The sequence below is a fragment of the Ovis canadensis genome, chromosome 7 (genome assembly GCF_042477335.2).
Source record: "Ovis canadensis isolate MfBH-ARS-UI-01 breed Bighorn chromosome 7, ARS-UI_OviCan_v2, whole genome shotgun sequence".
Lineage (NCBI taxonomy): Eukaryota > Metazoa > Chordata > Mammalia > Artiodactyla > Bovidae > Ovis > Ovis canadensis.
Window position 1 is genome coordinate 39327342 of NC_091251.1, and position 13241 is coordinate 39340582.

Here is a 13241-nt window from a genome sequence, read left to right on the forward strand (position 1 = left end):
AATATACAGCCTTGATGTACTCCTTTTCCTATTTGGAACCAGTCTGTTGTTCCACGTCCAGTTTAACTGTTTCTTCCTGACCTGCATATAGGTTTCTCAAGAGTCAGGTCATGTGGTCTGGTATTCCCATCTCTGTCAGAATTTTCCACAGTTTATTGTGATCCACACAGTCAAAGGCTTTGGCAGAGTCCATAAAGCATAAATAGAAGTTTTTCTGGAACTCTCCTGCTTTTTCTTCTACCAATTTTTAATCTTTATGGAGTTTTCACTCCCCTCCTTTGGCCACCTGCTGTCCGTTATCTGTGCTTTCATCTGTACCATAGCACACCCAACCTCAGGCTGTATGGAGTTTGACTGTCCACACCCATTTCCTCCTTTCTCTGTAAGCGCCACTATTTCTTCATCTTTGTGAGTCTCAAATGATTAACACGTATTTGAGGTGGAAAAGATTTGTGCTGATGAGGTGAATGTAGAAACGAGTAAGATATGGTCTCTGTAGTAAGTCCCAGTAACAAATTCTTTGCCTAAGGGGGCATGACTTTCCTGACGTTGCCCTGTTAGACACATGGCAATGTTAGAAATTTGTGTCATGCCCTGGATGGCACATGTCCTATTAGAAATTTTGTGACAATGTGGCAGGGGCAGGGAGATGGGGGATGAGGTGGAAAAAAGAGACTTCCTAAAGGACGCATCTGTGTGTGTATATCTCAGGGAGAAGCTGATTGGAGGGAATCCATGGAGGCTTGGAAACACTGCCGGAGCACCACAGATACACCTACTGCCCAATTCTCTTACTTTGCGCATATCTGTGCTGCGGCCCAGGATTTATTCTGGAGGTGAACAGTAGACTGTTTTCCCTCCTCAGCATGAGAAAAGGCTGCAGCATGTAGGCAGGGTGGGATCTGGGGCTTGGGCCCTCAGGTTATTCAATGACTGGGTGAGAGCTGATACAGGCAGCAGCTTTCTTTGCAGAGAAAAGATAGTGTGAACACCTGCCATAGGGAAAGCACCCAGTGAATCACAGAGGTCAGGAAGGCACCGACTTTGAGTTGTGAAGCGACAAGTGACTTTTATTTTTTTTTAACTAAGAAGTTAGCAGAAAGAGCTGGTTGGCCTTTTCTGGAGGAAAAACTCAGTGGTTACAAATTTAAATTCAAGGAAACTCTACTTAAATTGTAGTGTGTTTCTGAGAAGCACTGGCCTCCATCTAACAGGCAAAAGATTTTCTGGACAACTTGCTCTATTGGGATATTAAAAAAAAAATGCTACTTTGTATGGTGGGCTGCTACTATTTTTCTTAACCTCTTCATTATCATATAAATTTTTGATAAGATTATAGCAACTTCTATCACAATATAGGTTGCAATTACTTTGGGCAAATCCCTTTAACACTGAACTAGCTAGCAGCATTCTGATGGGTTTCAGGACACTGTTCTTCCTCTTTCCTAAATGTTGAGGTTCCCCTGCAGGTTATCAGGCCAACACCAATTGCTCATAGAGGAGAAATTGCACCACCTACCCTGAAAAGCCCGAGTCCAGATCTTTGGCTGGGTCAGTTTTTTGATGTTAAAATTCTGACCTCTGTTGGGTTCAGATTCCTACACATAACAGTGAGTCACAGACGTGAGTTACCGCGCAGATACAATAAGCAAGATAAAAAGATGATGGTTTCAAGAAGGCATTCTATATGTAATATGTAGGTTGGGGGCTCATCATATTAATATATATGCTGTTAATTTCTATGGCAAGCTTCATTGGATGATGGAAAGAGTGTGGAATCAGAGTCGGAAGACCTCGATCAAGTCACAGCTTTACTCATTGTGGTTACCTTGGGCTGTTGACATCAAGCACCTGGAAATTCTAGAACCAGGTAACAGTGGAAAGAATAAGCATCCTTTAACTCTTCTGAGTCTTATGTTCATCAACTACACAATGGAAGAGTGACAAAAACTCACAGCAGTAAACTAATACATATGAAGTACTTTGGGAATTGTCAGTTCACCATAGCATGCTATTTTCATCATCTAAACTTTTAATATTTTATCAAACACAAGGGTAAGGGAAATCACAAGCAGTAACATGGGTGGCGTTACCAGTATTTTAAAGGATTAGAATCCTTTATGGCAAGTGGGTATGTATTCAGAACCATCATTTCCATTCAATCAAGTCAAAAACAATCTTGGGGGAAATATGGCAGTAAAACCATCTCCAAGATTTTCTTTTAAAAAGTCAGCCCTGATTGAGGAGCTCTGTGTCCCTGGAACACCTGGCAGGGAACCCATATGCTGACAACCAGACATGCTCGGCCAGGATGGCAGGATAGGAGGCTTATGACACAAAGTCTGAACCTCTCATAATGCTGCTTGTGGAAGGGAAGAAGTGTGGGGTGAACCGTGGAGTTTTATGCTGGAGCGGCCTTCCAGGTTGTTCCACGTGTCCTGCCAGAACAGATACAACATAATCTTTTTGCCTGAACCCCGGGGTAGCAAATGCTAAACACTATAGTCCTTGGAGCATGAAAACCATTCTTAGAGTTAGGGAGACTTCAGAATCAAGTGAGCTAATCTAACGGACTCTATTTACCTAACATGAAGTGGTTGCCTTGGAGGACCCCTGGTCGTGACATAATGTCTTAGAAAGAACATCCATTTTAAAAACAGACTCTCCGCGGGTAATGTGGGTCAGTTCAGTCTGTTCTTAGTTCTGCTTTGGCAGTAACCACAAAGGAACTCTAAGCTCACTTTTCTGAACCTTTGAATCATGCTGGCATGTTCTCACCAAAGACCTCCCCTCCTCCATGGTGAGAAATAGGACCGATCAAGGGTTGCCAGTACAACTGCTGCCAAGTACCCCAGACACTCTTTTGAGGCTTCAACACTTCTCCTGATAAATGGGGATGATTCTTTCCCTTCAGAGATAGTCTGACAAAGATGGAAGGTCAATAGAAAGGGCAATAAGATGTATGAACCCCAAAGTAGTGTTTTCAGAAAAACTGATCATATCTTGACAGTCTATTGCTCTAGTCTATAATTTGAAAGCATGTTCTAAGATGGATAGGAACAGGGAATAAGACAGCTACATTAAAACTGGAAAATTCCTTCTTCTTTAGACAAGTAAAATATTTGCATAATTTCATAGTACAGGGCAGACTGATTATAATATGCAGACAATCTTCCTCTTGAAGTATAAATAGTTTATGGACAGTAAACTGTCTTGTACTACAAACAATGATCTTGTTTCAAAATGGGAATAGTTTCAATGGTAGGAATTATCTGTACTATAAGGATTAGAGAAATGATTTGAACAAGGTTCAGGAAAGTTGAAAGATAGAAGGTCCAAGTTCTCTAGGGTGTTGTATTAGGAAAATCATAGCCCCCAAACGAAAACAGACTCCCCTGCTCCAAACTCCATAACCTATTCCCTTTGATTGCTAAGGGGCTTCCCTGGTAGCTCAGACAGTATGGGGCAATTTTCAATGCGAAGGAACCACAAACAAAAATGACAAGAACAATGAGGGTCACAAGAGGAAGACTATGAAAACGTAAAAGAAAGAAAAACAGAAATCTGTGTTCAGGTATCAGGCATTTAAAAGTAGACAGACAAGAGCAGACCTACCAAGCAACTGATCCCTTTCAGAAGACTCTGAGAGTAATCTCCTTAAGTCAGAAGGAAAGCAGACCCCCAAATATAGAGCATTAAGAGCACCAATTATAACAGAATGCCCAGATGCTTCCTGGAAGCTAAGCAGCCCTTCTCCATCCCACAATATATGTTTAGGAAGTTCATTACCTTAACTAGGGGCTTCCCTGGTGGCTCAGATGGTAACGAATCTCCCTGCAATTCAGGAGACCCGAGTTTGATCCCTGGGTCAGGAAGATCGCCTGAAGAAGGGAATGGCAAGCCACTCCAGTATTCTTGCCTGGAGAATCCCATGGCAGGCTACAGTCCATGGGGTCGCAAAGAGGTGGACACGACTGAGCAACTAACACTTTCACTTTACTTTAATTATGGCTTAGAAGAGCCCTGGGTTGGGAGCACCATGATCGAAAGGGATGGGAACTTACTAGGGCATCTCTCTTCTTCCTCCGTTGGTTGCTCCTTCTCTGGCTTGGGAGGGCCTTTGATTCTCTGCACCAAGGCACAGATTTTTCCAGTCCAGGAGGTATCCTCTTCCTCTTCTTCCTCTTCTTCCAGGGGAACCCCTAAGCAAGCCACAGAAAGAGGGACAACCTCAAACAGTACACAAAGCCACCAGATAATTGAAAGAACATAGAAACATTGCTCTCCATCCTTCGGAACTTTCTAAATATACTATAGGCAGCCTCCTATAAATATTTATCTACATGTCTTTTGGCTAACTTTTTAAATGATAATTTCTTGTGTACAAAAGCATAAAGTAATTTCAATCCCAAGACTTAATTTTTTCTAACCCATACCCCAAATGGGCTCCAGAGTATCTAGAAAGAAACAGTTAACAACCTGTTGCTTCAAATGAAAAACTCATCTGTTATCCACATAGCTCTCAAAAGCAGCACAATTGCTAATGGGCACTTAAAACCAGCAGATACACATCAGAGTAGAAATGGCTGGTTTAGAATCCTTAAGGGCAGGTATGGTCATACTCATTTCATTGCAGAAGCTAAAAAGCAAAGGTGATCAGAATCTTGGTTCACCTGGGAAGAGCGTCCCAGCTATCTAACTTGAGATAAATTGGGTGAGGTTTATATAAAGATCTGTTCTTTTCTTTCCTTCTTCAGAGACCCAGTCCCCTCTCAGATCTCAGCAACATTTCTTGTAGACAGAAGGAGTTTCAGTCATGTATTATTCCAGGATGATGTCCTATATCTTCTCTGACCCAAATAGTTTGGAAAGAATCATTTCTTGGACAATTAGCACTATCATTTTAAACAAAAACTAACTTTACAACCCCCCATGAGCTTCTAACCAAGGAACCATGAACAGCCTTGTCTTGGATAAAGCTTTTATCTGGAAGCTCACCGCAGTGAAGGAGAAGGTCCTCATGGAAGTCGTACAGCTCTTCCCGGATTTCTTCTGGGCAGGGGCAGTTCTCCCCCAGTTGAAAGTTAAGAAGCATGTTGATCTTGGAGGGGCAAAAAAGATTGGCTCGTTGGTTCTCAATGTCTGTCTAAAGAACTCAGATCCAACCTTAGACACCTAACATTCTTTGCAGACTTTATTTAACTTGATTTGGTGTGTGTGTAAAGATAGCCAACATTTAAAAATAGCTTTTTATAACTGAATCACTTTGCGGTACACCTGAAACATTGTAAATTAACCATACTTCAATAAAAAAATTAAAAATATTTTTAAAAAGTGCACAAACTTCCAGTTATGAGATGAATAAGTCTGGGGCTGTAATATAACAATACTGTGCATGAAAACCGCTAAGATAGTAGATCTTTTCTAAATTTTAAATTGGAGTATAATTACTTTACAATGTTGTGTTGGTTTCTGCTGTACAGCAAGAAGAATCAGCCATAAGTACACATATGTCCCCCCTCTTCTGAGCCTTCTTCCCACCTCACTCCTGTACCCCCATCTCACCCCTCTATGTCATCACAGGGCACTGAGCTGAGCTCCCTGTGTTACACAGCAGCTTCCCACTAGCTATCTATTTTATTTTTTCCTATTCATTCTTATTAATTTAATTTGGCAACATACACAAAGTTAAAAAAGAAGTACAAAATATACTCAGTTTTTCGCTCTCTCTGATTCCTTGTTGTTCAGTTGCTAGGCTGTGTCTGACTCTTTGTGACCCCATGGACTGCAGCACGCCAGGCTTAAGTTTGCTCACACTCATGTCCATTGAGTTGGTGATGCCATCTGACCATCTCTAGTTTACATGTAGTAGGGCGACTTTCAGTGCAACTTTCTCAATTTGTCCTGCTCTCTCCTTCCCTCTCTGGGAGAATAGATCTTAAAAGTTTTCATTGTAAGAAAAATAATTCATAACTATGCGAGGTGATAGAGTGAAGTTGCTCAGTCGCGTCCGACTCTTTGCGACCCCAGGGAGTGTAGCCTATCAGGCTCCTCCGTCCATGGGATTTTCCAGGCAAGAGTGCTGGAGTGGATTGCCATTTCCTTCTCCAGGGGATCTTCCTGACCCAGAAATCGAACCCGGGTCTCCCGCATTGCAGGCAGACGCTTTACCGTCTGAGCCACCAGGGAAGCCTCAGATGTTAACTAAAATTACTGTGATGATCCTTCTACAATATAGACATATCAAGTGATTATAATTGTACACCTTAAGCTATACAATGTTCTGTGTTAATCAAACCTCAACAACGGTTGGGGGGGGGACCCCACTACAAATGCAAAAAAAAAAAAGGAAAAGAAAATATTCTAGCAATATTGCTTTACATCACCAAAATATTGTCTCTACCCTCCTTCTTTGGAATAACTATTTTGGTGACTATGGCTCTAATCCCTGCCTTTAAGAAGGAATGCATGATTCTGAGAAGAAAGTCATGCATTCAGGGCATGCATTTTAAATGATCTTTGGAGAGACGGGTCATGAGAATACAAAGACGTAAATAATACACTAATGAAATAAAGCCATAAACTGTGAGTTGCTAAAAAAATAAAAGTAGCTTTTCCTTTTTTCTGATTATAAAGGTAACACAGAACTTGATTAGCTAAAGAAGAAAATTTACTGAGATCTCCCCACTGAGATAGCTGCTGTTTATATTTTAGTTAATATTTTTATATAGGCAGATTTAGATTACAATCTAACTCGGCATTTTTGAAACTCAATTTTTCAACTTAATTTATCTCAAGCATTTAAAAATGTTCTTACCCTGATCTCTTACAGGTGCACTGCATTTCATCACAAGGATGAACAGTGATTTATATAAAATGTATGTAAAATTAATGATCTGCTCTGAAATATCTCAGTTGCTTTCATTTTTTACCCCTGTAAATAAAGTCACTTTGAATTTCCTTTTATGGAATTTTTGTTCACATCTCTGTTCACTTTCTTAGGATAAACCCATAGAAGCAAAATGCCTGGATCAAAAGGTTTGTACATTTTAATGGCTTTTGATATGAATTGCCAGATTGCTCTCCAGAAAGCTCACAACAGTTTGCATTATTACCAGATTTATACAAGAGTGTGTATTACTTTGCCAACTCCATTACAGTAATGAGAGTTAACATATTTTCAAATAGTTTCCAATCTAATGAGTAAAAAATGTCATATCCCTGTTGCTTTAATTTGCATTTAATTGGTGAGGTTGAACTGTTTTTTCACATAGAAGGACTGTTTTTATCTCATCATTTATAAATTTCCCATCCATGTTCTTCCTCCATTTTTCTGTTCTGTGATTATCTTTTAAAAATTAATTGGCAAGTGTTTTGCACATCTCTATAGGTTATTATCTCTTGGTAATATACATTCCTGGAGAAGGAAACGGCAATCCACTCCAGTACTGTTGCCTGGAAAATCCCATGGATGGAGGAGCCTGGTAGGCTGCAGTCCATGGGGTCGCAATTCCAAATACATTTCCCAGTTTTTAGTGAGCTTTTAATTGTCTTTATATAATTTTTTTTTGACATGTCAGTTTTATGTTTTGAAGCCAGCCTATCATCCCTTCCTTTACAATTTTATGTCAGAGATGTTTCACTGTTTCTGTGCCATGGACTACCCTGACTTTCCCGGTGATTCATTGGAAAAGACTCTGCCTGCCAATTCAAGAGATGCAAGTTCTATTCCTGTGTTGGGAAGATCCCTTGGAATAGAAAATGGCAACCCACTCCAGTATTCTGGCCTGGAAAATTTCATGGACAGAGGAGCCTGGCAGGCTATTATAGTTTGTGGGATTGCAAAAAGTCAGACACAATTGGGTTACCGAGCATGCGTGTCCTACTTGGATAGTCTGGTGAAACTCATGGATGTTTTTCTCAAATTAATATTTTAAACATCTAAAATAAAATATAAGGAATTACAAAGAGAAACAGGTATAATGAAATCTAATTATCAAGATCATAAAAATGTATTTGTGATATAGTAACATATATACAAGATCATAAAAATGTATTTGTGATATAGTAACCTATATACTTATTTATTAATTCATTAGACAGAAAGATCTAGGGGCAGCCCTCATACCCACTGTGATCTTGAAGCAGTGATGAATGTAAATGATATCACCAAGTATTAGAACCACTGTGATACCATATGAAAAAATATACAACCTCTGTGGGTGACAAAGTCAAGTATTTGCTTTGCTGCCTACATCAATAATTGGAAGAACTGCTATTAGAAATTAATGAAAATTTGGTAAAAAAAAAATAAATAAATAAAGCTAACACTCAGATTCCTTGATGTCTAAAGTTTTCCACAGACCCATGACCCTGGTTAGTAAATATCTGGAGACACTGAAGTAATAACTAGAGGTAGGACTTCCCTGGTGGTCCAGAGGTTAAGAATCCACCTGCCAATATAGGGGACACAGGTTCAATTCCTGGTTGGGAGGATTCCACATGCTGCGAAGCAACTAAGCCCGTGAGACGCAACTACTGCACCTGCACCTACTGATGCCCATGCGCTGAGAGTCTGTACTCCACACAAGAGAAGCCCCTGCAATGAGAGGTCCACGTACCATAACTAGAGAGTAGCCCCCGCTCGCCACAGCTAGAGAGAAAGCCCACGCACAGCAACAAAGAACCACCGTAGCCGTAAATAAGTAAATACAAACAACCAGAGGTAATCTTGTCCGTTTTACTCTATCATATACGGTAACCCAAACACCAGGCAAAGGGGTATTTTCTCCTTTTGTTTGGGATTTCTAGGTGAAAACAATTATAATATCTTTTATGAAACTATGAACCTTACTTAATATTGTTAGGAAGATCCTTATTCAAAGCTTCTAGTGCAAATAATTTTTTGAAAGTAGAGGTATTGTTTGTATAATAACAGGTTGCATAAAACAGGTTGGAAATGTTATTTTTGTAGTTGTTTCATGGTGGTAAAATTGGTGGAATTATGGTAACTGTATCAGCAACATATATCAATGAGTTGTTCATTAAAATAAGATCTGAAGATCTGGTTCCAAGAATCAGAAAGTTAATTTCTTTATGAAAGATTTTCCTTTTGGTAGAACATTTAGGAAGCAAGTGGGAGCCCTCAGGGCATAACTAAAAATGGGAGTGAGCTGAATTTTCAGCTGTAGGTCATACCCTCTAAATGAAGTCCTTTTCAAAGTGAAAGGCTTGCTGACTATGCTTGGATAATTTGCCAACAATCACTGGACTAATCCTAGCTTTACCTACCTTTATACTTAGTTACACCCCCCAAGTATGTTTCTATTTCATCTTTTTAAACAGTGAATGGATATAGGGCTGAAAACCTCTATTTTATTCTCAGAAGTTACAGAAGAGTGAGGTAATCATATCACTGTTTTAAAATTCTAATTCCTATGTATCCTATTTTCCAAGTGATCTTGCATTCCTATGCCCTGAAATTGATTGAAATCCTCCAAATTCTTTATTAAATTCTTAATTATTTAGAAAGTTCTATTGGCAGATTCTTCTAGAAATGAATACTCTGGGAGGGGTGGCAAAGGAGACTCCTGAGTTTGGTAAGAGTGTCCCTTCTTTTCTTTCATTTCTGGACACCTTAGCATCCCCTGAAAACTTGCTAAACATGCAAATTCTCAGGACTTACCCAAGACCTACTGAATTAGAAGCCCTAGAGGCGGGACCAGCAATCTGTGTTTTATTAAAGTCTTCCAGGAATTCTGATGTCTGCTCAAGAATCACTGGTCTAATACATAAGGAAAGAAGTTCTTGAGACTTCTGAAAGGGGTCTGAAATGATTGTTCAGAGGACTGCCTACAAGGTTAAAGGAGGAAGTGATGGTTAGTCCCGAGGATGGCAGAAGAGAAGGTAAGGAAGCAGACCGCAGCAAGAGTGAAAGGATCCTTCCAAGAGCCAGGATCATGAGCTGCGTCGATAAAGATAATGTCAGATGGACAATGCAGTCCTGGTTGAGCTGAGGACATGCCAGAAGACATGTGTAAACTCTAGTCACTGGCTCACTGACAGAAGGTCATAGAACATGGTTTAGTTGCTAAGTCGTGTCTGATTCTTTGCAACCCCATGGACTGTAGCCTGCCAGGCTCCTCTATCCATGGGATTTTTCAGGCAAGAATACTGGAGGGGATTGTCATTTTCTTCTCCAGGGGATCTTCCCCACCCAGGGATTGAACCTGGGACTCCTGCATTGCAGGCAGATGATTGCCAACTGAGCTAACATGGCATGAGGCAAAAGCAAATACCTCTGACACTAAAGCTGATGCCAGCTCTTCCTACTTATAGAATGTTTACTACGTGGCTGATTTCCTGCCAAGCAATCGACGTGAATTACTCATGGGATTTTCATGAACATTATCTGCATTTTGCAGCCTGAAGACACTGAGACAGAGAGAAGTAATATGCTCAAGACTACACCATGAGTGATGGCAGAGCCGGAACGGCAGCCAGGCTCTGCAGCCAACACCGGTGTCTTAATCACCACATCATCTGCCACCCCATTTTTCACAAATGTGAGTCAGCAACTGCCCAGCCGAAATAGGGAATGTTCACACCTGTTGCCAGTCTAAAAGCAGCCTGACAACATTTGTAAAGCCTTCAAGAATAATTCACCGCACTTTGCTCCCTGCACACTCACTCCGTTTTCCTTAGCACAGCACAAAGTATCTGCTCCCATCCATCCACAGGGCCTCTCATTTTGCCTCTAGCAAAGGGGTGTGATGGATCTGCTCTTTATCAAGGCCACTATCATTCACAGGAATCTTAAAAAACCCAGAGAGGCGGTTCCTTTTTAAGCCAGTATAAATATCTGTAGCCTATAAAACAGGTTTAAAACAGGTTTTAGGAAAGTAATTGGACCAAGTTGTGGTGGAGTCGTTAATATAAAGTGGTGGTAATTATACTGACAACAATTTATGGATAGGCTGCTTATTGAATATGTATAAGATCCAAAGATTTGGTTTTGGAGACAGAGAATGAATTTCTTCCCTGAAAGATCTATCTTTTCCCTTGAACACTGAGGGAGCCTTGCTGAATGGCTTACAGGATATATGTGAGCAGCTGAGCAGCAGGGACGGCTGGAAACTATCATTTTACAGGATGTCCCTCTGTTATCTGCAAGTTTCTAGGGATTTTCATTCTTTTCCAAGCAGCCTTTCCATCTCAGTGAGGCCAAGGTGGGGACCACAGAGAATGGAGACAGAACATCACAGGAGGGACTTCCTCACCCAACTTCTGCTCTCCAGGCTTCCTGGAGCTGGAGTTGGGGGGCAGTTTCCAGGGGGGTCTCCATAACTGGGTGAGAGGTTTGGGCCCTCAGATGAGAAAGACTGTGCACCTGCGCTCATGAATCAGGAAAAGCTGACCATATTCTGTTGCTCTCTGATGGAGAGGAGTTGCTTTTGGATGGACTGGACAAAAATTCTTCTAAAGGGAGAAACAGGATGCTGGTCTAGTGATGTGATGTGATCTGGCCTTTGCCTTACTGACAGAGGCCCTGGCATGTGGGATTGCAGGATGCGAAAAAGCCTGGCCCCCTCCCCATGCGGTTTCAGAAGGTTATCTTCCCACCCAAGATGCCTGGCAGATGCTTATCAGCTCAGCCCAGGACTAGCCTGTCTGCTGGTGCTGGCTGGGGTCTTTCCATCTCCCTTAGCTCTCATGGCTGCCCACCCCCTTTCACATAAAGGCTGTGTGTACCCTGCTCCAGAGGGTGCAGTTCTTCCCTAGGAACAGGCTGGAAGGTTCTCACCTGTTCCTGTGGGGGCGAGCGGAACTCCCTGGTCTTCCGGGCGGTCAGGGCCGCAGACATGTTCAGGGCCTGCATGAGCTCGTTGTAGCGGAACTTCTGATTTTCCTGGAGCTTGGAGACATAGATGTCACCGAAGGCCACAATGGCCTCCACCCGGTGCTGCAGCTCACAGTCACAGAGATAGCTGAGCAGCTCACACATCTGTAAAAGTGTACACACGTGAGAATATAATAAAACTTCATGTCCACTGGTGATGCAATTATCATTCCCAATCTACAGATGGCAACACTGAGGCTTAGACAATTTGAGGAACTTGCCCAGTGTTACACAGTAACCACAGAGCTATTACTGGAGTCCAAGCTGGCTATTACTGGATGACTCTGATTAGTATTTGAACCTAGAGCCCAGTTCTTCACTGCTGAGGCCAGAACTACAACAGGAAAATGAGCTCATTAGACACAGAGCACGTCTGCCTGTGTAGACAGAGTAGACATGTAGGAGAGTGTTCTCCTAGGGCTCTATGCTCAGTACAGAGACCACCATCTGAGGACTGAGTCTCTTTCCTGACATCTTCTGGTTCTAGGTGATGGGTAAGTGAGTCTTTGGTTTCTCTCAGAATCTTTCATTGCTTTTGCTTATCGGCACTGTTTGATCAATTTATCAGGATTGCTATAGCTAATCTTATCATATTAGAATTTATACTAATAAGAAAAACAACAGCTGTAGCTTACTGAGCACCAGCTATTTGCCAGAAACTGTGCCAGGCACTTGCCATACCTTATGTGTTTTTTGCATATTTTTACTAAAGCAGAAGTTCTATTCACCCATCTCCACTTAACACCACACATATGACTAAGGAGCACCCTCTGGCGTGTCTGGGCACAGGCAAGGCCCCTGGTGATGGGGTGCTGTCGCCCAGCAGGACAGTCTCTGCTCCCACCAGGTAAACTGGGACCCATCTCTTACACCCATTCTACTTTAATTACCATTTAAAGTCACGTGGGTCAATAAAATAGGAAAATGAAGTTGAGTGACTAGGGAGCATCTGAGAAAGGCAAGTTTTTTTTTTAAAAAACAAAATGCTAAAATTGAGTGTTAGACAAGTATAAAAAATTAGGAAAATCATAAACATCCAGAAGCATTTTGCACTCAGCTTGCTTTTGATTACCTCTAGATCTCACAGTACCTTAAAGACCCTAGACTGGCAATCATAGATGGTTCATGACAGGTAACATCCATGGAGGAGAGAACTCTATGTGCCAGTCAGGGACTCACATTAAAGAAAAGGTCTTGGCCCTCCACCAGAATAGCACATTTATATGTTTTAGTAAAATGTTTAAGGTACATATGGGAAATTTGTTATGCTTCTGCTCTATATTTAAGGCTTTGATGAAATCACCACCACCACATTGGATAAGAGAACTTAAGTGCAGATTAC

At 41.4% G+C, this 13241-nt stretch overlaps 1 protein-coding gene across 9 annotated transcripts in view; it reads right to left on the bottom strand.

The window, feature by feature from the left end:
• RYR3 (ryanodine receptor 3) overlaps nucleotides 1–13241 on the bottom strand; it is a 575944-nt gene that overhangs the window by 173294 nt on the left and 389409 nt on the right. For all 9 annotated transcript variants that reach the window (XM_069595972.1, XM_069595974.1, XM_069595971.1 and 6 more), the window contains exons 36-38: nucleotides 11804–12004; nucleotides 4999–5101; nucleotides 4065–4202 (exon numbers count right to left, since the gene is read on the bottom strand). In XM_069595972.1, coding sequence (XP_069452073.1) covers nucleotides 4065–4202; nucleotides 4999–5101; nucleotides 11804–12004 — 442 coding nt within the window. The remainder of the gene's footprint in view (nucleotides 1–4064; nucleotides 4203–4998; nucleotides 5102–11803; nucleotides 12005–13241) is intronic.